This window comes from Pongo pygmaeus, chromosome 1, assembly GCF_028885625.2.
Source record: "Pongo pygmaeus isolate AG05252 chromosome 1, NHGRI_mPonPyg2-v2.0_pri, whole genome shotgun sequence".
NCBI classification, from domain to species: Eukaryota; Metazoa; Chordata; class Mammalia; order Primates; family Hominidae; genus Pongo; species Pongo pygmaeus.
In genome coordinates, this window is record NC_072373.2 from 197,054,451 (window position 1) to 197,080,032 (window position 25,582).

The 25,582-nt window shown below is 43.7% G+C and overlaps 1 protein-coding gene across 1 annotated transcript in view; it reads left to right on the forward strand.

Annotated features, from left to right (window-relative positions):
• The window catches only part of CSMD2 (CUB and Sushi multiple domains 2), a 664,918-nt gene that overhangs the window by 479,818 nt on the left and 159,518 nt on the right, over positions 1–25,582 (forward strand). Inside the window, exon 25 of the mRNA XM_054497047.2 lies at positions 3,409–3,535. Coding sequence (XP_054353022.1) covers positions 3,409–3,535 — 127 coding nt within the window. The remainder of the gene's footprint in view (positions 1–3,408; positions 3,536–25,582) is intronic.

The window sequence follows — 25,582 nt, forward strand, 5'->3', positions numbered from 1 at the left end:
GTTGGCACCTCCCACCCCAACAGCACCTTGGAGAGAAGAGTGAAGGTTGAGCAGAGGGTCTGGTAGAGGGTCTCTCTTGCAACCCTTCCTTAGTGGTCCTGTGTGAAACCAAGGGGTCCATGAAATGTTTGATGGGTCCTTTATAGCAACAGGTAGGGGTCAGTCTTCCATCTGTGACTCTGATCCCTTCTTCTCCTATTTCTAGCATCTTGCCTAATCAACTATTCCTTTTCCTAAATAGCTCTGCAATGAATATCCTCCTCTTCGTTTGTACTCATTCTCCCTTGATTCAGATGCTTATAGTAATTTGCATGGAAAGCAATAATCTCCTTCCATTCATTTGATTGTCCAGCCATCCATTAATTCAATAAATGTTAAGCATCTATAATGTGCCAAACAGTATACTAGGTACTTGATGTGCAGATATAAGACAAGGTCCCTGCTTCCAAGGAGCTCATAGTCTTGTGGAGGGAATAGACATGATTTTAATAACATGTTACACATGCTATAATAGAAATCTATTCACGTTGTAATGGAGACACAAAGGAGGGCAGTGTCACTTCTACCTGGGGAGGGGAGGTATGTCACAAAAGATGTCACAGCGAGGATGTTTATTCAGGTCCTCCATCCAAATAGAGCTTGTGGACTTCATCAGGCTGGACCAAAGAGTTCAGGGAGGACAAAGGGAGCCACTCTGGTGGGCTAAGTGGGCTCTACTGAAAAGTTTAGACTTCATTGGGGGAGTGAATGCAAGCAGTGACTTGTTTGCATTTGATAAAGACCCATTGATGGCACTGCCTAGAGTGTGGGCAACTGTGCCAGCCTAGAGATTGTGAGGGCCTGAGTCAAGACTCCAGCAATGCGGGCAAAGTAGAGTCAAACATGCATAATATCACACAGGTTTAGCGACTGGGTCTCAGAGGCAGATTAGATGTCGGGGAGGAAGGAGGAGAAGACCAGCAGGAACCCCCAGCTTCTGACTTCAGTGACTGCTCCAATGGGGAATGTAGACCTCTTCACCTGCCTCCCTGCCTCCAGTTTCACCCCTGCTGTACCCCCTCAGACTGCCACCACAGTGACTCCTCCTAACATGCAAAGTTCACTGAGGTGTCACGCAGTCAATTAACTCACGTGTATAAACACTGCAATTATTTCCTGGAACAGTGAATATATGACAGCCTGGTATCCAAGGTCCTTCAACCTGTGATGCTTCCTCACCTTTCCAGTCCCATCTCCCCCGTCTCCCTATCTCACACCCCGGCCTCCAGCCTGCCATGCTGTTCCTCAGCTCCAGGAACTTTGCAGTTACTCTTCTGTCTCTCTCTGCAGTGCCCTCCTTCCCATCCTACCCTTGCCACCCAACCGATCTGGTCAACTCTTGCTTCTCCTTCAAGGTTCATTTGAGACCAGCACCCTCCCTGACCCTCACTGTCCTTTGCTCAGGGAGATTGGTCACTTCTGCTGCTACTTGCTGTTAGGACACATAGCACACAGTGTGGCTGTCTTCTCTACTAGACAATAAACTCTTCCAGGGGAGGGCAGTATCCTGTTGATCTCTGCTGTCCTGGCAGCCAGCAGAGGTCCTGTTGCTATCAAGAAGCAGGTTGAAGTACTTGCATGTTCCTCCCTAGGAGGCTTTGAGTAGGTTGGTCACAGAACAGGCAATCAGCCATACACTCAGAGACCATTTTTATTTACCAGTGTACAATTCAGTTGTTTGTAGTTATATTAGTCTGTTTTCACACTGCTATAAAGATACTACCTGAGAATAGGTAATTTGTAAAGAAAAGAGGCTTAATTGACTCACAGTTCCTCATGGCTGGGGAAGCCTCAGGAAACATACAATCATGGCAGAAGGGGAAGCAGTCACCTTCTTTACAAGGCAGCAGGAGAGAGAAAAGTGAGAGAAGGAGGAACTTGTCAAACACTTATAAACCATCAGATCTCGTGAGAGCTCACTCACTATCATGAGAACAGTATGGGGGAAACTGGCCCCATGATCCAGTCACCTCCCACCAGGTTCCTCCCTCAATATCTGGGGATTACAATTCAAGACGAAATTTGGGTAGGGACACAAAGCCTAACCATGTGAGTAGTATACTCACAGGGTTGTACAGCCATCACCACAATCTAATTTTTGAACATTTTGTCCCCCACAAAAGAAAACCCATGCCCATTAACAGCCATTCCCCGTTGTCCCCTTCCCCAGGCCCTGGCAACCACTAATGTACCTTCTGTCTCCAAGATTTGCCTATTCTAGGTATTTCATATAAATGGAATCGCACAATGTGTCTGACTTCCTTCACTTAACTAATGTTTTCAGAGTTCATCTATATTGTAGCATGTAGCAAGCCTTGATTCCTTGTTGTTGTTGTTGTTGTTGTTGTTGTTGTTGTTTTTGTTTTGAGATGGAGTTTCGCATTTGTTGCCCAGGCTGGAGTGCAATGGCATGATCTCGGCTCACCACAACTTCCACCTCCTGGGTTCAAGTGATTCTCCTACCTCAGCCTCCTGAGTAGCTGGGATTACAGGCATGTGCCACCACGCCTGGCTAATTTTTTGTATTTTTAGTAGAGATGGGGTTTCTCCATGTTGGTCAGGCTGGTGTGAAACTCCTGACCGCAGGTAAGCCACCCACCTCAGCCCCACAAAATGCTGGGATTACAGGCATAAGCCACCATGCCTGGCCGCCTTGATTCCTTTTTATGGTTGAATGCTATTCCATTGTATGGCTATGCCACATTTTGTTTATTCATTCATCAATTGATAGACATTTGGGTTGTTTCTACTTTTTGATAACTATGAATAACGTTGCTATAAGCATTCATGTTCAAGTTTTTATGTGAACATGTTTTCATTTATCTTGGATATATGCCTAAGAGCAGAATTGCTAGGTCATATGGTGACTATGTTTAACATTTTGAGGAACCACCAACTTGTTTTTTAAAGCAGCTGCACCATTTTACATTTCCATCGATAATGATGAGAGTTCCAGTTTCTCCACATCCCCACCTACGCTTGTATAGTCTTTTTGACTATAGACATCCCAGTGGGTGTGAAGTGATATCTCATTGTGGGTTTGATTTGTATTTCCCTAATGACTAACAATGTTAAACATCTTTTCATGTATGTATTGGCTATTTATATATCCTCTTTGGAGAAATGTTTATTCAAATCCTTTGCCTTTTTAAAATTGGGTTATTTGTCTTTTTATTGTTGATTTGCAGGGGTTCTTTATAGGTTCTGGGATATAAGTCTCATCCAGGGACCTTTTAATATGCTGTGCTCAATCACTTGGAATGAATGAGAGGGAAGGGACTCAGGAGCAAACAGGCAAAAGGAGCTGCTGAGTGACTGCTGGCAGCTCAGGCCACCCCATGAAGCTCACTCTTTTGGGATTTCTTTCAGCCGAGTGTGGAGGGACAGTGAGAGGAGAGGTGTCGGGGCAGGTGCTGTCACCCGGGTATCCAGCTCCCTATGAACACAATCTCAACTGCATCTGGACCATCGAAGCAGAGGCCGGCTGCACCATTGGGTAAGTGTCAGGGCTGGCAAAGTAACCGTCGCCAGTTGTTCAGGGGAGCCATCATCAGCATCATCACCAGGCCATCCAGCTAGTGCCTGGCCCGCCTGCCTCACCTGGAGAACCCCTTGTGATCAATAGTGGTTGCTATGCTGGATGCCTTAGAAAATCTAGAAAGGTCAGTCTCAGCCTCTCAGGGCTTCATGCCAAGTCCATACACCTCACTGGTCCAGATAGCACAGTTACAGCAGAGGAGCCGAGGGCATGGATTCAAGGCATGCAGACCCCCATTTAAATCCAACCCTTCCATGTACTGTTTGCAGGACTTTGGGAAAGTTCCTTATCCTCTCGGCATCTCATTGTCCTCTTCTGTAGAGTATGGATCTCAGGATAAAGCACTTGAATGAGATATTGCATGTAATATGCTCAGTATAGTATTTGGAACATAGTGAATATTTAATAACAGTTGCTGTGGTTATTTCTGACAGTTAGCAAGCACTAACTCAGCTTTAGCTGTATGGCCCCTGGCAGATTGCTTCCCTTTTTTAGGCTGTTTCCTCATCTTTAAAATGAGGACAGAAATGCTTGTATTTTAGAGTTGTGGAGGAAGTAAATAGGAAAAGACCAGAAGTGGTATGTACTTCTTCAAAAGATAAATTCCTTCAAAATAGGTATGCCATCAAAATGTAACTTCCTTCCAGGCATTCCTTATTGGAATTTCAAGGAGTCAGAGGAGAAAGAACCATCACCATTTACTGAGCACAGAGCCTACCTTATTAACTCCCCACAATAGCCCTATTGATAATAATAATAAGCCCTAATAACAAATAGGCATTATTGTAATTCCCATTTTATAGATGAGAAAACTCAGATTCCAAGAGGATGCATAGCATTTCTAAGTTTGCACAGGGAATCAAAACTCTGAGATCTGAACCCAGGTCTTTCTGAATCTTCACACTATTGCACTGCTGGCAAAATGGGGCCTTGAGCCATGGCTTAGGTGAGTTTGGAGGAAAAGAGCAGGTTGGGGTAGCAGTATGAGCGGAGGTATGAAAGGAGGATAGAACAAGGGAATTGGGGAGGAAACAGTCTGGCTGGAGTAGGGGAAACACATGGATAAGGAATGGGTGATAGATAGGGTTAAAGTAGAGCCTGGTTATGGACCATCTTAAATGCCAATAACTAAGAGGGACCCATGGAAGATTCTTGAGCAGGGTCGGTCCACCAGGGTTATTTGCAGTATAGAGAGCTCATGGGGGGGCACCATCAGGAGTCTGTTACAATGATCCAGGAAATAAGTGCTAAAGATTTGGAATAGTGAGGAGCCAAGAAAAGGAAGATAGCTAGGAGAAGATTCCTCCATGTAAGAGTTTCCGATTAAGGAGAACTGGCTGAATGGGTGTTTTGCTGCAAGAAATATAGATATTCACTGATGTACACAGTTCAATTAATGTTAAAGAAATGTATTAAGTATTTCATATGTACAAAATTTTTAGCTAAACTCTGAGCAAAATAAGGTCAGCAGTGTACATAGGGACTTTGCATTGTTAGGGAGACAAGTTAAATATGCACATTCATCCTGCACAGCACTGCTGGGATAACCTTCTGAAAGCATATACCTGATCAATTCACCCTCTGATTAGAAACCTTGCATGGCCACCCCATGCTCACAGAATAAAAGCTAAACATTTTATTCTGGCCTTTGAGGCTACAGCGACTTCAACCTCCCTCCCCTACCTTATTTTCCACTTCTCGTCAATGACATCCTGGCAAAGCAAAATTATTGGTGACCCCTGTACATGGCCTAGCTCAGGGCCTAGCTCAGGGCCTTTGTTTCTACTTTGCCCTTCCTCTGGAACGCCCTCCTCCCTCCAAAGGCTTACATCTAAAATTATCCATCCCTCAAAGTCAAGTGCAAATGTCAGCTCACCCGGGAGGTCATCCCTCACCCCCTCTCTTGCGGGGCTCCTAGGAGTCCTTTCTGCCTCTTCTGAACTTCCATTGCCTGTTGCATATATTTTCCTGATGACACTGACCACTTTTCTCCTTTATTTATGCTCATGCCTTACCTCCCCTCCTGGAGCTGTGGTCTCTGCCTGATTCATCTTTGCAAGTCTCCCAGCTCTTAGCACAGTGCCCCCGGCTCAACAAGTGTCAAGTGTTTGATGAATGAAAGAATGAATGAAGCAAGACCCAAGTATAAAGGTAGTTATATGCCTAGTGGATCTATGATAGTTCCTCAGTGACTAGTGGTTGAACAATGAGTGGATCAAGAACATAATGACTATTTCACTTTAGTACACACATGTGCAATTCAAGAGGTTTTCTCACTTTCTTCACTTGGAGCATCATTCATTGATGCATTCATTCCCTCATATTCACAAATATCTGTTTGCTTACTACCTGGCTGTGCCTGTGCCAGGTGCTGGCATTATATAAATGAATGAGATGTGGCCATGGTTCACAAAGAGCAGACGCGCATGTCTGTCCAGAACCAGGTGGTGGCACAATGAGGAAGGGGAATGAAAAAGCAGGACAGGAGGAGATGGGAGAAGTTATTCTGGAAAAGGTGACCCTAGAGCTGAGTCCTGAAGGAAGGAGAGGAGGTTGCCAGGTAGCCAAGGAGGAAGGTGGGTGGGAGGGTAATGGGCTTCTAGGCAGAGTGAAGCAGTGTGGTCAGCCTCAAGGGGCTGGAAATGGTTCCCGCAGCTGGATGACCACCTGCGATTTGGTGGGTGGCGGCATTCGTGGGAGATGAAGCTGGTGCTGGAGGCTGTGGGGAGCACAGAGGGCCTTGGGGCTGTGAGGCTGCGTTTTGACAGCTCCTGGCAGTTTTGTGGAGAATGGGCGGAGTGGGACCGGCTGGGCCTGTAAGCCCAGTGAGGAAGCTGTCTCCAGAGTGTGGCTGGAGACGAGGAGGCCAGAAGCCAGGCAGTGGCAGTGGAGATGGAGAAGAAGAGAAAATTCAGGGGACATTCAAGTCATCACACCAACTTTTCTCAACTACTGTTTGTGACAACAGTACACCAAGTACCTGCGTACCTACCGCCTACACCCAAATGGCGTTACTATTTTGCCATATATGCTTACGTGCTTTCTTTGTTCTTCTCTTTCCATCCTTTTGTTTTCCTTTTTGCTGAGCTGCTGGAAAGTACACTGTCAACATCATGATACTTCATTTCTAGATGCTTTGGCACACATCCTCTAAAGAGAAGGATGTGTTCATCCATGGCATAGTGGCCGTAACGTACCTAAAAGGCACAGCATTAATTCTCTGGGAATTAAGGAAAGCAGAGCAGATCTAGGTGTGGCTGGCACAAGGAAATTACAATAAATTGATGAATGGATTTCTGGGCAGTAGTGAGGATCGTTTTCACTGATGAGAATGGTGGCTATGGGGGTGGAGGGGAGACAGGAGACGCCCTTTCTAGCCCTCAGGAAGACAAGATCAAAACCAATACAGGAAACGTCCTCTCCAGAGTAACATAGCAAGAAATATGAAGTCATGGGGGGCATGCTGAGGATCCCAAAATGGGAAATAGTCCGAAGAAGGTTAAGATAACATCAGTCCTTAGTCTGGATGGCTTCTTGGAGCCACAACAACCTCAAAGGAGCTAATGTGAAGTAAGAAGAGGTCTTCCCAGTTTCATTGAGAGCCTCAGAAAGATGGAGATAGAGTGGCAAGACACTGTCCTTTCCTCATTCTCCCACCCCAGCCTGCCATCCCAGCCAGTATGCATAGCATGCACACGTACAGCTGTACTTATGTGTGCTCACTCGGTCCTCCCCCTTTCCCTCCCCTTCCCTCCTTCTTTCCCACTCCCTCTCTCCCTCTCCTTCCCTCCTTCTTTCCCACTCCCTCTCTTCCTCTCCTTTCCTCCCTCTCTCTCTTTTTCTCCTCTCCCTCCCTCTCCCTCAACCCCCAACACACACACACACCTGTCTTGAATAACCAGCAGCAAAGTTAGGATACCTCACACTCATAATTAGACAAACACAAAAAGCCCCTTTGTGTTTGAGTCCTTATTTAGTTATTATCTTTTTTATTAGAAATATCTTTATAGAATTTTTCTATATACAAATTAGGTACTCTTTTTTTGGAGGAGGGTTGGACACTCTTGTTCTATTGCCCAGGCTGGAATACAGTGGCACTGTCTCAGCTCACTGCAACCCCTACCTTCCAGGTTCAAGCAATTCTCATGCGTCAGCCTCCCAAGTAGCTGGGATTACAGGCGAGCGCCATCATGCCTGGCTAATTTTTGTAGAGACAGGGTTTCACCATGTTGGCCAGGCTGGTCTCAAACTCCTGGCCTCAAGTGATTCAACTGCATCAGCCTCCCAACGTGCTTGGATTACAGGTGTGAGCCACTGCGCCCAGCCAGATGATCATTTTTTTAAAATTCAAAATTTAAACAAATTTATAAACTCGAAATGAAACGTTTCCACAATCTTACTCTGTAATTTTACCCCTCCTCACACCCCACATGAAATAACTATTAATGTCTGTTTGCTCTACTTATTCTTTTGGATATTTTGTGTGCCAATATGTACATGAAGCAAATGCAATGCACATGTTTCTAAACCAAGTTCATCCACATGCATGGCTTAGTAACTTGTTTTTTGTTTTACCACTTAATCATATGTCACCATCTCATCGTGTCAATGTCTACAGATCTACCTCATCCCGTTTGATAGATACAGAGAATTCTATTGTATGCACCACCATAATTTATTTAACTTTTCCCCTGTTGAATAAGTGAATCTTTTCAGCTTTTCACTCCAACATTCTTATTCCTGAATCTTCGAACAGTTGTCCATTTATTTCCTTAGGATATATTTTTAGGAGGCAAATTTTGATACATGACCTCAAATTTTCCTCTAGATATTATAGCAATTTACAAGTCCACCAGAAGTCTGTGGGAAGGCCTGCTACCCCACGCAGTATCACTAGACATTGTCAATACTTTCAGTCTTCACCACTTAGATGGACAATAGGATATTTAATTGTCTTTGCTGTTTCTGGTTCTTTGTGTGTTTTTTGTTTGGACAATTTGTCTTTTTCATATAGAGTGTTCAACTGGGTTCATTTCTAGTCTATAACTCATTTATGTTTCTCTTAAATCCAATAATATTTAAGACTTTTTTCAGTTACTAAGTGGTTTATAGATTTTGTATGCTTTTCATTATTTTTATTTTGACTGCATTATGCCTTTTTTTACTTTTCAAATTTTTTTGTTTTATTTATGTTCCATGGGCATTGAAGAATATGCAACGAGTACAAGGGGCTATATTTCTTTTACATAAAATGTATTATGCTTTCTTTCAAACAAAATACATTATGCTTCTGTATTGCTTTTTTTTTATTGTTAACTCTTCCTGTTGTTAGCTGATCTGCTTTAATTGGCTTTTTGTTCTAGTGATTTCAGAGTTCTATATCCTGTTTTTATTTTGCCAGTGATCTTGTGTTTTCATTAATTCAGTTCTCAACGGTAATTATCCTGTTCTTTACCCTCTTTTTATTTTGGAAGTCTTGCTTTTGTTTTTATTTCAAGGAAACTACTTTTTCTGTTTCTAGACTGCTCTTGACAGCCTACTTTTGTTTTTATCAATATGTTATCATCTTGTATCTCTGAGAATACTATTTGTGTTTTGTTTTACAATGTTGTCGGTTTTTCCCTGTGTCATCTGCATTTTGCACTTGAGCCATTTGGTTTGATTATTCAGCTGGATTCTTTATGTCTCATGAGTTTTATTGTTTATTCACTATCAAGTCATAGCTAAGAGCTGGACTCTGGTACCAGCCTACCTGAACTCTTATTTGCTGTGTTGCTCAGGGAGCTCTTTAAGCCCTCTGTGCCTCAGTTCTCTTATCTTTAAGATGGTAATTAAGGAGGATAACCTCCTTAAGGTTGCTATGAAGATTGAGTGAACATATATAAAGCACCTAGAACATGGCTGGCTCGTAATTCCCAAATGATGAGAACTCCCACCTGGAGCTAGGTGGATAGTTGTTCATTTTACCCAAACAGAGTATTCCTAAGCACAGCAGGCTGTAAGTCACCCCTAAAGGCTCTCAGGTGGTGGGTGCTGTACTGAGGGTGGGAGCAGGTGTGCTAGGTGGGAAGGGACATGGGCTAGGCAGCAGGCTAGCCCATGCGGCTATTTCCAGGGGCACAGACAGGAGAAGGCTTTCAGATGCATCTCCCTACCCTGCTTCAGCCCTGATCCAGCACTGAGGGTGACCAGAGGGATCTGTAGCCAGGTTTGCTCCAGCAGGCTGAGCAAGGATGGTACCTTCCCAGGAGTGCCCAAGAGGCAAAGTGGTTGGCTGCAGGAATCTATAGTCAGGCTTACCCTTGGGTGTGGTCCAAGCTGGAAAATGGGTCCTGCCTGGATGTGTGTGATAAGAGTGGAATGGAAGGCAGCCCCTTTCCTTGAACCCTGGTGATACCTACAACATCTGGCAAGTGCTTCTTCCTAAGTGCCAAGAATGGGGTGGATGGGCCGATGCACTCCATCCAGGCCTGGCAGCTGACATCAGGAGGGCAGACCCATGAGCTGCTCCCTCCCTGTCACCCTTGCCTGTGTCATCAGTACATAGAACACGGAAGTTTCATCCTATAGGAGTGGAACCTCTTCTCAGCTTCTGGTGTTGAGCTGGAGGGTTTTGTTTTGTTTTGTTTTGTTTTTGTTTTTGTTTTGTTTTTAATAATCAGTGGGCCAGCTCAGATGAAAACTGGATAAGAAAGGGAGGGAAAGCCCTTTGCTCTTGGTTCTGCCCCTCTATCTAACAATTATCAAATACCTATAGCACACCAGGTTCTGAATCAGTTATTACTGTCCCCATTTTATAGATGAGATCATCGAGGCCCAGAAAGGATAAATGACCTTCCTTGAGATCTGACAATTACCCAGTAACGTGGGTTTGGAACACGTTCTGTCTAACGTCAGTCTTTGCTCTTTCCCGTCTGCCATTCAGGCTGTGGTCTGAGTCCATCTAACAAAATATGCAATGAATACCTGCTCTGTGCCAGAGACTGTGTGATGCTGTGCAGTCGGAAACACAAAGTCCAGACCAAGGCCAGGCCTTGTCTGCCAAGAGTTCACATTCTAGTGGGGAAATAGTCACACAGACAGGTACCTCCAAGCTAAAATAGATGCTATAAGTGCAAGCCAAGTGATGGAGTTCAGTAACAGAGAAGAGAGAGAGGAGTTCTGCCTGGGACTGTAGAGGCAATCTTTCCAGCTAGGGGTAAGAGAGCAAAGGTATGAACATAGGGGAAAATATAGGATCTGGCCACAAAAGGGCACTCACTTGACGTGGCTGGAGCTGCATGCATGTGGGCAAATAAGGCTGTGTGGGTAAGGAGGAGTCTTTACACACTGAAGGCCAAGAGAAGAACTCTGAATGGATTTCTCAGTATAATAAGGAGCTGTTGGAACATTTTAAAGACAGTAACAACATTCAGTTCAATTTAAAAACTTGGAGCATTTACTCAGTGCTGGGCATTCCGCCAGGCATGGGGGTATAAATATAAATAAGAAACAGCTTTTCCCCTTGAAGGTCTCAGTATTATAGATAGAAATTATATCAGTTAGGAATGAAAATAGAAAAATGGACTAAAGCTGGCTTCAGCAGATGGGGGTTCATTTTTCTCCTGGAACAAGAATCTGAAGGTCCCATCCAGACTTGGTACCACTGCTCAGGAAGCCATAACCTTCCTTCTTGGTCTGCCATCCTGAGGCTTTCATCCTCATGGCTACCTAGCTGGCTGCCGCAGCTCCAGACATTATGTCTGTGTTCCAGTCTAAAAGAAGAGGGAAGAGGAAAGGGCACAGAACTCTCTCCTAATGAAAGTTTGCTTGTGTATTTGGGAAGAACCACTATCCTTAGAGATATTGTCCTACATCTCATTAGTCAGAACTTGCCACGCCTGGCAGGGGAAAAGTGGGAAATCATTTTGCTTTGCTTTTAGAGCCTCAATAGTAGAGAGAAATGAGAGTTTTGGAAATGAAGCACAGATCATCCAACCCACAGTTTCTGCTGTAGATTCCAAGATAATGGATGAATGCTATAGTAGAAGTATGCACGAAACACAATAGAAAAGTGTCTGCGAGGACAGATCATAATTCTATATGGCAGTTGGGGGTGGACTACAGGGAGGAAGCACCTTTCCAGCTGCACTTTAAAGAATGGTAGCAGCTCATCATGCAGGGTGGAGGTGAAGCCCTCCCAGGCATGTGAAAGGGAGGAAGATATGAATGTACACAGCTGCTTCTGGAAGAGCTCATTGTCTAGGGGGGATATGAGGACTTCAGGAAGATCTGTGGCAGCAGTGCAGAGGATAAATTGGCTGGGAAGCCAGGGAGGAGCCTAGGAGCACTGTTGAGGGTTCCTGGTTATATTCAAAAGAACTGAGTCATTTCTTATGTGCAAATATGGTTCGGGTTGAAGCTACAGTTGTCTGGCTTCATGGAGGGGGAAGGAAGAAGGGAGAGGAGACAGTCCTCTGCTGATGTGCTTTCCCTGCAGAGATCTGGGACCCATGGAAGGTGGAGAACTTCTCACTCTGGACACTCGGATTTCTGCTCCTAATGCCCATAAAGCTCATATTAGGCTAATAGTCCTTGTTTTTTAACTTCAGGGATACTTCTTAATGATTAACATACATGGAAAACTGAAAACTCCATTCTTGGATTTTGGTCACCATGTAGCAGGCATTGGCAGGCATGGTTTTGATTAACCAGGACCCCTGCCCAGTGGAGCTTGTCTTCCTGGGAGGATGCTGGGCTAGAAAAACATCTGGTTGTGCCTGAAGCCTGGATTCCCTTGCTGTTGTTTCAGATCAGTCACAGGGCAGCAATTCCCCACAGTGGTCAGTGTTGCCTCCCTCCAGCCAGCAAGTGGGCAGCTGGCCCAGAGGAGGCAGAAGGCACCAGAAGTGAAGCTTGCATTCACAGCTCTTGCCACGAATCATGGCCGCAGGTTCAGCAGCTTCCAGAGGGTTTATTTCTGAGCAACTACAGCAAGTTAAACCTTAAACAGAGAAGGTCCGTGTACTTACACTGCAAGAGCTGACCTCCTAAAGGAACTGAACAGATAAGCACACACACAGTGGGGTATTCCTTTGTCAGATTTAAGGCTTCAACAAATCGGGGAATAGCCAAAAGGAATGTACACATTTTTTGAAGGAGAGGATGTGGATAGCCTGGAAGGTATACATGTAGCTTTGAGAATGGTGGCACTCTCTGGCCATTCAGTTTTTCATAGAACACCTCTAGAGAAAGAAACACAAACTACTTCAAATTATCCTCATACGATAATCTAACCGAATTACACTGAGTAGTTGAATTGGCCAGAATGCATCAACTTGACCGCCAGTTTAAGATCCCAAAACTGAATTCCAACATCTCTTAGGAGGAAAATAAACTATTCAACCAAAGAAATGCACATTCCCTGTGGGTTGACCACACTGAACCAGTATAGATCTCTCCCTTTCCAAAAATAAGTAAAGAAATAAGCAAAAAATACATAAAATAAACTTGTGTGATGCCACTTAAAACATACCATTCATTAAAAGAGAACCATTTCCCTAAAAAAATACAAAATTTTTTTCTAAACATGTTTTACTATAATAGACAAGAAAATTTAAATGGGTATAGACATAATAATCTCATTTAAATATAAGAAATATGCATGATCAATAGAAGATGGATGATGAAATGCGGGAGGAGGGATTCTGAAATAGACTGACAGTGATGAAGGTAAGAAAGGAATGCGAAGAAATTAAACACACAGTAACAACTAAAATCCACAATAGCAGCGTTTGCCTTGTAAGAAATAAAAGCATTGAAGTAGTAGACAAGCTAGACTCTAAGTAATGAAAAGTAAACAAACATGGAAGACAGAGTGCCAATCCAGGAAGCACAAATGCAGAAGAGCAATGAAACTGAGCAGAAGGAATAATAAAATACAAAAGGCCATCACCTCCCCTGGGGAAAAGGTGGGGAGTGGGGTGACCAGGGCTAAAATGTCCTCAGTGAAGTGAAAGGAGTCATTGAATTTTCAGGCAAAAAATAAATTAGATACAACGTGATGAAAAATGAAATCATTCCAAAGGGTGGGAATGCTTACTCCACAAAGTAATTCAGGGCTCTAGACCTTGGGTGAGGTAGAAGGGAAAGGGGGAGGCAGAGGCAACCTCTGGAGCAGACCAAGGATATAGGAGCTCAGGATGAATCATAAAAAATCCCTACAAGCATTTGGCAAAACCGACTCACACAAGCAAGTACACAGTCATCCCTCATTCTATAAAATATTCATTTACAAAACCACCACAACTATTCCAACCCTCTTAAGACTCCTTTTCTTTTCCATAATACCAAAGTCCAAAGTCAGTGGTGTTATTGGTCTCAAGAATTGTTGATTCAGCCAGGAAATATGATTCACTTACAAAGGTAACATATTGTCCTCAGACATGCACAAAAGCCACATAAAATTGGCTCTCACAGGCTTCCTGAGGAACTTACAAAAACATTGTAGTAGGCTGAATGGTGGCCCCCAAAAATGTGAGGTTCTAATGCGTGGAACCTGTAAATATTGCCTTATTTGGATAAAGGGTCTCTGCAGGTGTGATTAAATTAAGGATTTTGAAATGAAGGAGTTATCCTGGATTATTTGGGTGAGCCCTAGATGCAACCACATGCAACTTTGTAAGAAGAAGACAGAGGGAGATTTTATACACATAGAGGAGAAGGTGATTCAAAGACAGAGGTAGAGGTTAGAGTGATACAGCCATAAGCCAACGAATGCCAACAGCATCAGAAATTGGAAGAGGCAGGAACAGAATCTATTCTGGAGCTTCCAGAGGGAGCATGGCCCTACTGACACATTGATTGAAGCACAGCAATACTGATTTCAGACGTCTGGCCTCCAGAACTATGAAAGAATACATTTCTGGTTTTGTTTATGTTTGTTTGTTTGATTTGGATTCTCGCTCTGTTGCCCAGGCTGGAGTGCAGTGGCGCGATCTCAGCTCACTGCAACCTCCACCTCCTGGGTTCAAGTGATTCTCCTGCCTCAGCCTCCCGAGTACCTGGGGTTAAAGGCACCTGCCGCCACACCTGGCTAATTTTTGTACTTTTAGTAGAGACAGGGTTTCACCATGTTTGCCAGGCTGGTCTAGAACTCCTGACCTCAGGTGATCCACCTGCCTTGGCCTCCCAAAGTGCTGGGATTACAGGCATGAGCCACCATGCCTGGCCAAATTTCTAGTGTTTTAAGCCACCAAGTTTGTTGTAATATGTTACAGCATCCACAAGAAGCTAATACAGACATATAATTTTTAGCCTACTGAGATGTTTAGAAAAACTACACAGTACTAAGAATTGGTGACCATGAAAGATTGTGAGTAACTTGGGCCTCTAGTCCCTACTTATATTGTCAATGGTTTGATGGTTGGGAGAGGGCATAGGGAAAGGTAAAACCTTTTTAAGATTTACTGTCTTACGTAAGAAGAAGTAAAATGGTATAATATATTATTTTTCTTAAATTTGATGATTAGAGAAAATACAAGTTTAGGAGTACTTTTGAAAATGCTTAAAGACAACCACCTGTAGAATTTAAAATAGAATGTGTACTTTGCAAATCACTAAAGAAAACTTACAAACTAAGAAATATTACCCAAAAAAGCAAGAAAATATAATAATAAATAAAAGCATAAAACACAGCCAGGCGTGGTGTCTCATGCCTGTAATCCCAGCACTTTGGGAGGCTGAGGGAGGTAAATCACTTGAGGCCAGGAGTTCGAGACCAGTATGGTCAACCTGGCTAAACCTCATCTCTACTAAAAATAGAAAAATTAGCCAGGCATGGTGGCATGCACCTGTAGTCCCAGCTACTCAGGAGGCTGAGGCACAAGAATCACTTGAACACGGGAGGCGGGGCTTATAGTGGGCTTAGATCACGCCACTGCACTCCAGCCTGGGTGCCAGAGTGAGATTCTGTCTCAAAAAAAAAAACCAAAAAAAAAAACCATAAAACAGGATGATGGAAATAAGCTTGTATTATTAGTCAACAGTAATGGCTAACTAATATAACAGATAACCCCCAAATCTCAGTGGTTTAACACAATAAAGGGTAATTTTTCACACACTTCACAGTCCAGTGCTGGTCTGCAGTGGGGAACAGGGTCCTGGGTGGGGCTGGAGGTGTCTGTTCCACAAAGTAATTCAAGGCTCCAGGCCTCATGTAGGGAAAAGAGAATGGGGGAAGAGGAGGCAGCCTCTGGAGCAGATCAAGGTTACAGGAGCTCAGGAGGGACAGGAGACTGAGAGGGTGACTGGATATAAGGCCCAGAGCACAGAAGTTCTGTCGTCTGAGGCTTCTCTGAAGGATCAGCAAAGAGCTAAGGTCAGGTGCCTGAGCAGAGTGCAACACTCAGATGCTGAGCAAAGGGTCTGCAAAGGGAGCAAACACAGGCTCCCAGAGAGAGGCCCCAAGACGACGGTGCACAGGGAAAGGAAGCCTCTACCGTGACATGTAGAGCAACTACTGACTGACCTGTGGCAGGGAAAGCAGGAGCCATAAGAAGCTATGAGCTGGTGCCCACATGGGAAACATTCATATTGCAAGGCAAAGATTCTTGGGTTGGATAAAATTTAAAAGAATGCTGCTAAACATAAGAACAACAAAATATTAAAAATAAAAGGTTGGGACAAAAGAACAGCATGAGAACACATGGAAGTAAAAAGCAGGGATCACAATATTGCTTTTCTGTTAAAAAAAAAAAAAAAAAAAAAAAAGGCGAGGCCATCCTGGCTAACACGGTGAAACCCCGTCTCTACTAAAAATACAAAAAAAAAAAAAATTAGCCAGGCATGGTGGCAGGCACCTGTAGTCCCAGCTACTCTGGAGGCTGAAGCAGGAGAATGGCTTGAACCCAGGAGGCAGAGCTTGCAGTGAGCCGAGATGTGTCACTGCACTCCAGCCTGGGTGACAGAGCAAGACTCCATCTCAAAAAAAAAAAAAAAAAAAAGGTAAAATTCAAGGTTAAATAACATTAAAAGAGACACAGGGAATGCTTTCATATGGTAAAATGCATAGTCCACAATAATGCTAACAGTCATGAATCTTTCTGCACTGAGTAACCTGATGAGAAAACATAGAGCAAAATCTGTCAGAAATATGAGGAGAAATTGACAATCCTTATAGGAGATTTTAGCACATCTCTCTTAGTCAAGTAAAAAATAAAATAAATTGAACAAAAATGGAATTATTTTAGGTGATTTTACCATTTGATGATTATTTAATACTACGTGCTAGATGCTTTATATGTGATTGCATTTATGATAATACTCTTAGCAACACTGCTTGACAGATTGAAATTACAGCCATTTTACACGGGGTAAACTGAGGCTCTGCAAGGTCACCAAGTTAGCTCTCTCAGAACTAGTGTTTGAGGCCGGGCGCAGTGGCTCACGCTTGTAATCCCAACACTTTGGGAGGCCGAGGCGGGTGGATCACGAGGTCAGGAGATCGAGACCATCCTGGCCAACATGGTGAAACCCCATTTCTACTAAAAATACAAAAATTAGCTGGATGTGGTGGCATGTGCCTGTAATCCCAGCTACTCGGAAGGCTGAGGCAGGAGAATTGCTTGAACCCAGGAGGCGGAGATTGCAGTGAGCCGAGATAGCACCACTGCACTCCAACCTGGTGACAGAGCAAGACTCCATCTCAAAAAAAAATAAACAAAACAAAACAACTACAATTTGAATCCAGGTCTTCGGCTCCACAGCCAGTGTTTTTACTTTATGGAAACATTTCTTCCAAGGACAAAGATACATTGGCCCCTCACAGAATCCCTGACACCTACAGGGCAGACTCTGGACTCTGTCTAGTGATAGGTAGTCTCAGAGCCTCCGGTTACAGGGTGATGAGGAAGAGAGGGCAGCTGGCCGGAGGTCGCCCAGCACGTTAGAGGGAAGCACAAAGTCACAGCCTAAGTCCAAGACAGCAGTCACTACCCTGGAACATTCTGCAACGTTTTCAGTGACCTGAAGCCCAGTTTTATTTTTCCACTTTAGAAAATAACCAAAGAATCTTTTATTTCTTTTGAATGCCAGCTGGTCCCTGAAGAGAAGAGCCTTTTATTTTGCTCTAGACACCAATGCTGGATTTGGACTTTGGGCTGTCTTCTCAGTTTTTGCTCTTTGGATAGCGTGATACTTAATTATTATTGTCTGCTATTATGATCATGGTTTAATTGTTGGTTTGCAGCTCGGGCAGCTTAGAGGGGGACATTTGATAAAACAAGTATTTTCTTATTGCCCTTTCCAATGTCACCAAGGATAATTTCAACTGCATTCTCATGTGGGGACAAGAGTGATTTCTGACCCCCTTCCCCCTGCAGCAGCTGTTCATTCACATGCCATTTTCCCCTAATGTAAAGATCCACCATCATGACTCACATCAGTGATGGATTTATTGTGTTCCTGCAGTGGTGACTGTTGGTTGGGAACATCCAAAGCCCTTTCATATTCCGGGGCCCAGTCAGAAGGCAAGTGAAATCAACATGTCAAGGTGCCATGAATTTTTTTGCTTTTCTCATATTTGCATGTCTTTTTTTTTTTTTTAATTTATAAAGAAAAGAGGTTTATTTGGCTCATGGTTCTGCAAGCTGTACAAGAAGCATGGCGCCAGCATCTCCTTTTGGTGAGGGCCTCAGTAAGTTTCTACTCATGGTGGATAGAGAAGGGGGAGCCAGCATGTCACATGGCAAGAGAATGAGCAAGAGAAGTTGGGGAGGAGCCACGCTCTTTTTTTTTTTTTTAATTTTCTTATTATTATACTTTAAGTTTTAGGATACATGTGCACAACATGCCGGTTTGTTACATATGTATACATGTGCCATGTTGGTGTGCTGCACCCATTAACTCGTCATTTAGCATTAGATATATCACCTAATGCTATCCCTCCCCTCTCCCCCCACCCCACAACAGTCCCCAGAGTGTGATGTTCCCCTTCCTGTGTCCATGTGTTCTCATTGTTCAATTCCCACCTATGAGTGAGAACATGCAGTGTTTGGTTTTTTGTCCTTGCAATAGTTTGCTGAGAATGATGCTTTCCAGCTTCATCCGTGTCCCTACAAAGGACATGAACTCATCATTTTTTATGGCTGCATAGTATTCCATGGTGTATATGTGCCACCTTTTCTTAATCCAGTCTATCATTGTTGGACATCTGGGTTGGTTCCAAGTCTTTGCTATTGTGAATAGTGCCACAATAAATATACGTGTGCATGTGTCTTTATAGCAGCATGATTTATAATCCTTTGGGTATATACCCAGTAATGGGATGGCTGGGTCAAATGGTATTTCTAGTTCTAGATCCCTGAGGAATCGCCACACTGACTTCCACAATGGCTGAACTAGTTTACGGTCCCACCAACAGAGTAAAAGTGTTCCTATTTCACCACATCCTCTCCAGCACCTGTTGTTTCCTGACTTTTTAATGATCGCCATTCTAACTGGTGTGAGATGGTATCTCATTGTGGTTTTGATTTGCATTTGTCTGATGGCCAGTGATGATGAGCATTTTTTCATGTGTTTTTTGGCTGCATAAATGTCTTCTTTTGAGAAGTGTCTGTTCATATCCTTCACCCACTTTTTGATGGGGTTGTTTGTTTTTTTCTTGTAAATTTGTTTGAGTTCATTGTAGATTCTGGATATTAGCCCTTTGTCAGATGAGTAGGTTGCAAAAATTTTCTCCCATTCTGTAGCTTTCCTGTTCACTCTGCTGGTAGTTTCTTTTGCTGTGCAGAAGCTCTTGAGTTTAATTAGATCCCATTTGTCAATTTTGGCTTTTGTTGCCATTGCTTTTGGTGTTTTAGACATGAAGTCCTTGCCCATGCCTATGTCCTGAATGGTATTGCCTAGGTTTTCTTCTAGGGTTTTTATGGTTTTAGGTCTAACATGTAAGTCTTTAATCCATCTTGAATTTATTTTTGTATAAGGTGTAAGGAAGGGATCCAGTTTCAGCTTTCTACATATGGCTAGCCAGTTTTCCCAGCACCATTTATTAAATAGGGAATCCTTTCCCATTGCTTGTTTTGGTCAGGTTTGTCAAAGATCAGGTAGTTGCAGATATGGGGCATTATTTCTGAGGGCTCTGTTCTGTTCCATTGGTCTATATCTCTGTTTTGGCACCAGTATCATGCTGTTTTGGTTACTGTAGCCTTGTAGTATAGTTTGAAGTCAGGTAGCGTGATGCCTCCAGCTTTGTTCTTTTGGCTTAGGATTGACTTGGCAATGTGTGCTCTTTTTTGGTTCCATATGAACTTTAAAGTAGTTTTTTCCAATTCTGTGAAGAAAGTCATTGGTAGCTTGATGGGGATGGCATTGAATCTATAAATTACCTTGGGCAGTATGGCCATTTTCATGATACTGATTCTTCCTACCCATGAGCATGGAATGTTCTTCCATTTGTTTGTATCCTCTTTTATTTCATTGAGCAGTGGTTTGTAGTTCTCCTTGAAGAGGTCCTTCACATCCCTTGTAAGTTGGATTCCTAGGTGTTTTATTCTCTTTGAAGCAATTGTGAATGGGAGTTCACTCATGATTTGGCTCTCTGTTTGTCTGTTATTGGTGTATAGGAATGCTTGTGATTTTTGCACATTGATTTTGTATCCTGAGACTTTGCTGAAGTTGCTTATCAGCTTAAGGAGATTTTGGGCTGAGACGATGGGGTTTTCTAGATATACAATCATGTCATCTGCAAACAGGGACAATTTGACTTCCTCTTTTCCTAATTGAATACCCTTTATTTCCTTCTCCTGCCTGATTGCCCTGGCCAGAACTTCCAACACTATGTTGAATAGGAGTGGTGAGAGAGGGCATCCCTGTCTTGTGCCAGTTTTCAAAGGCAATGCTTCCAGTTTCTGTCCATTCAGTATGATATTGGCTGTGGATTTGTCATAGATAGCTCTTATTATTTTGAGATACGTCCCATCAATACCTAATTTATTGAGAGTTTTTAGCATGAAGGGCTGTTGAATTTTGTCAAAGGCCTTTTCTGCATCTATTGAGATAATCATGTGGTTTTTGTCTTTGGTTCTGTTTATATGCTGGATTACATATATTGATTTGTGTATGTTGAACCAGTCTTGCATCCCAGGGATGAAGCCCACTTGATCATGGTGGATAAGCTTTTTGATGTGCTGCTGGATTCGGTTTGCCAGTATTTTATTGAGGATTTTTGCATCAATGTTCATCAAGGATATTGGTCTAAAATTCTCTTTTTTGGTTGTGTCTCTGCCAAGCTTTGGTATCAGGATGATGCTGGCCTCATAAAATGAGTTAGGGAGGATTCCCTCTTTTTCTATTGATTGGAATAGTTTCAGAAGGAATGGTACCAGCTCCTCCTTGTACCTCTGGTAGAATTCGGCTGTGAATCCATCTGGTCCTGGACTCTTTTTGGTTGGTAAGCTATTAATTATTGCCTCAATTTCAGAGCCTGTTATTGGTCTATTCAGAGATTCAACTTCTTCCTGGTTTAGTCTTGGGAGGGTGTATGTGTCGAGGAATTTGTCCATTTCTTGTAGATTTTCTAGTTTATTTGCATAGAGGTGTTTATAGTATTCTCTGATGGTAGTTTGTATTTCTGTGGGATAGGTGGTGATATCCCCTTTGTCATTTTTTATTGCGTCTATTTGATTCTTCTCTCTTTTCTTCTTTATTAGTCTTGCTAGCGGTCTATCAATTTTGTTGATCTTTTCAAAAAACCAGCTCCTAGATTCATTGATTTTTTGGAGGGTTTTTTGTGTCTCTATTTCCTTCAGTTCTACTCTGATCTTAGTTATTTCTTGCCTTCTGCTAGCTTTTGAATGTGTCTGCTCTTGCTTCTCTAATTCTTTTAATTGTGATGTTAGGGTGTCAATTTTAGATCTTTCCTGCTTTCTCTTGTGGGCATTTAGTGCTATAAATTTCCCTCTACACGCTGCTTTGAATGTGTCCCAGAGATTCCGGTATGTTGTGTCTTTGTTCTCGTTGGTTTCAAAGAACATCTTTTTTCTGCCTTCATTTTGTTATGTACCCAGTAGTCATTCAGGAGCAGCTTGTGCAGTTTCCATGTAGTTGAGTGGTTTTGAGTGAGTTTCTTAATCCTGAGTTCTAGTTTGATTGCACTGTGGTCTGAGAGACAGTTTGTTATAATGTCTATTCTTTTATATTTGCTGAGGAGTGCTTTACTTCCAACTATGTGGTCAATTTTGGAATAGGTGTGGTGTGGTACTGAAAAGAATGTATATTCTGTTGATTTGGGGTGGAGAGTTCTGTAGATGTCTATTAGGTCCGCTTGGTGCAGAGCTGAGTTCAATTCCTGGATATCCTTGTTAACTTTCTGTCTCGTTGATCTGTCTAATGTTGACAGTGGGGTGTTAAAGTCTCCCATTATTATTCTGTGGGAGTCTAAGTCTCTTTGTAGGTCACTCAGGACTTGCTTTACGAATCTGGGTGCTCCTGTATTGGGTGCATATATGTTTAGGATAGTTAGCTCTTCTTGATGAATTGATCCCTTTACCATTATGTAATGGCCTTCTTTGTCTCTTTCGATCTTTGTTGGTTTAAAGTCTGTTTTATCCGAGACTAGGATTGCAACCCCTGCCTTTTTTTGTTTTCCATTTGCTTGGTAGATCTTCCTCCATCCCTTTATTTTGAGCTTATGTGTGTCTCTGCATGTGAGATGGGTTTCCTAATTATAGCACACTGATGGGTCTTGACTCTTTATCCAATTTGCCAGTCTGTGTCTTTTAATTGGAGCATTTAGTCCATTTACATTTAAGGTTAATATTGTTATGTGTGAATTTGATCCTGTCATTATGATGTTAGCTGGTTATTTTGCTCGTTAGTTGATGCAGTTTCTTCCTAGCATTGATGGTCTTTACAATTTGGCATGTTTTTGCAGTGGCTGGTACCGGTTGTTTAGTGCTTTCCATCTTTAGTGCTTCCTTCAGGAGCTCTTTTAGGGCAGGCCTGGTGGTGAGAAAATCTTTCAGCATTTTCTTGTCTGTAAAGTATTTTATTTCTCCTTCACTTATGAAGCTTAGTTTGGCTGGATACGAAATTCTGGGTTGAAAATTCTTTTCTTTAAGAATGTTGAATATTGGCCCCCACTCTCTTCTGGCTTGTAGAGTTTCTGCTAAGAGATCAGCTGTTAGTCTGATGGGCGGAATTCCCTTTGTGGGTAACCCGACCTTTCTCTCTGGCTGCCCTTAACATTTTTTCCTTCATTTCAACTTTGATGAATCTGACAATTATGTGTCTTGGAGTTGCTTTTCTCGAGAAGTATCTTTGTGGCATTCTCTGTATTTGCTGAATTTGAATGTTGGCCTCCCTTGCTAGATTGGGGAAGTTCTCCTGGATAATATCCTGCAGAGTGTTTTCCAACTTGGTTCCATTCTCCCCATCACTTTCAGGTACACCAATCAGACATAGATTTGGTCTTTTCATATAGTCCCATATTTCTTGGAGGTTTTGTTCATTTCTTTTTATTCTTTTTTCTCTAAACTTCTCTTCTCGCTTCATTTCATTCATTTCGTCTTCCATCGCTGATACTCTTTCTTCCAGTTGATCACATCAGCTACTGAGGCTTGTGCATTCGTCATGTAGTTCTCATGCCATGGTTTTCAGCTCCATCAGGTCCTTTAAGGACTTCTCTGCATTGGTTATTCTAGTTAGCCATTCATCTAATCTTTTTTCAAGGTTTTTAACTTCTTTGCCATGGGTTCGAACTTCCTCCTTTAGCTCAGAGTAGTTGGATCTTCTGAAGCCTTCTCTCAACTCGTCAAAGTCATTCTCTGTCCCGCTTTGTTCCGTTGCCGGTGAGGAGCTGCGTTCCTTTGGAGGAGGAGAGGCGCTCTGATTTTTAGAGTTTCCGGTTTTTCTGCTCTGTTTTTTCCCCATCTTTGTGGTTTTATCTACCTTTGGTCTTTGATGATGGTGACGTACAGATGGGTTTTTGGTGTGGATGTCCTTTCTGTTTGTGAGTTTTCCTTCTAACATTCAGGACCCTCAGCTGCAGGTCTGTTGGAGTTTGCTGGAGGTCCACTCCAGATCCTGTTTGCCTGGGTATCAGCAGCAGTGGCTGCAGAACAGCGGATATTGGTGAACCGCAAATGTTGCTGCCTGATCATTCCTCTGCAAGTTTTGTCTCAGAGGAGTACCCAGCCGTGTGAGGTGTCAGTGTGCCCCTACTAGGGGGTGCTTCCCAGTTAGGCTACTCGGGGGTCAGGGACCCACTTGAGGCAGCAGTCTGCCCATTCTCAGATCTCAAGCTTCATGCTGGGAGAACCACTACTCTCTTCAAAGCTGTCAGACAGGGACATTTAAGTCTGCAGAGGTTACTGCTGCCTTTTGTTTGTCTGTGCCCTGCCCCAAGAGGTGGAGCCTACAGAGGCAAGCAGGCCTCCTTGAGCTGTGGTGGGATCCACCCAGTTCGAGCTTCCCAGCTGCTTTGTTTACCTACTCAAGCCTCAGCAATGGTGGGCGCCCCTCCCCAAGCCTTGCTGCTGCCTTGCAGTTTGATCTCAGACTGCTGTACTAGCAAGGCTCCGTGGGCGTAGGACCCTCCAAGCCAGGTGTGGGATATAATCTCCTGGTGTGCCATTTGTTAAGCCCGTTGGAAAAGCGCAGTATTAGGGTGGGAGTGACCCGATTTTCCAGGTGCCGTCTGTCACCCCTTTCTTTGACTAGGAAAGGGAATTCCCTGACCCCTTGCACTTCCCGGGTGAGGCAATGCCTCACCCTGCTTCAGTTCACGCACGGTGCACTGCACCCACTGTCCTGCACCCACTGTCTGGCACTCCCCAGTGAGATGAACCCGGTACCTCAGTAGGAAATGCAGAAATCACCTGTCTTCTGTGTCTCTCATGCTGGGTGCTGTAGACTGGAGCTGTTCCTATTTGGCCATCTTGGCTCCACCCCCCTTTGCATGTCTTTCCAATTTGCAATGGGATAGAGATAAACTGCTTATAAGCAGGGAGGTAGGAATAGTTTGTCTGTTTTTGTTTTTGTTTTTGTTTTTTTTTAAATACCTAGTGTGTCCAAGTTTCCTTCAGACTAAAAGAACTGAGGACCATAATCCCAGAAGCAAGTTTTGCCTGTGGACAGCACTTGGGAGGGACGGGCCCCTGCAGTGAAAATCCACTGTCCTCCCAGCTTCTTAGATTTAGGCTCTGGTAGAAAATCTCCTGTTGCTGAAGCTGAGTGTTGTGAACCTTACACTAGCCTCAGCAAAGCACAGTGGAGTCTCAGAGGGGGCTGGTGGGAAGAGGTAAGGGAGTGAGGGCCAGGTGGGTCCACCCTTAGCTAGGGCCTGCTATTGGTTGGTGGGGGCGTGGGTGTGGCAGTGGGAGGTGGAACTCTGGAAACACCATGAGGAAAGGCATGTGGAGATCTCAGACTTGAACAGGGATATCTGCACATCCCAGGGTGTCCCTGCAGCCAGCAATGAAGTCAAGATCCAGCCCCTGCAGGGCAAGCAGAATTTCAGGGCAGCCCCACCAAGGAATGGGAGGGAGAACCAGGAGCCCAGTGAGACCCAGTTACCTGAGCTGGCATACTTGCTGGAGTTAGACTGCAGATTATCATGTGTGCCCAAGATGCAAACCAGGCAAACCAGATACCAGACTTAGGATGATGAGACCAACTCAAAAGCCCTCCTTTGGTGGAACCCCTCCCTCACTGCCCTCAGCCCTGCCCCAGCACCAAGGAAACTGCTCTCACTAGGAGAATGGGGACCATGAATTCCTCATTCCTCTGCAGCTTGGACATTATCACCATTCCCTGAGCCACGGCTTCAGGTCTCAGCCACCTGCATTTCATGCATTGTCTTCCTGAAGAGCTTGTCATTTCCTGGGTGGGCCAGCCTCTACCTCCCCTCTGTGTCTTTGCATACCCTATTTTCTCTGCCCGCATTCCATCCCCTTCTCACCCTCCTCACCCACCCCCTTCATCTGGACTCATCCTGTTAATCTCTCATCTCTCTTTTCTCTTATAAAG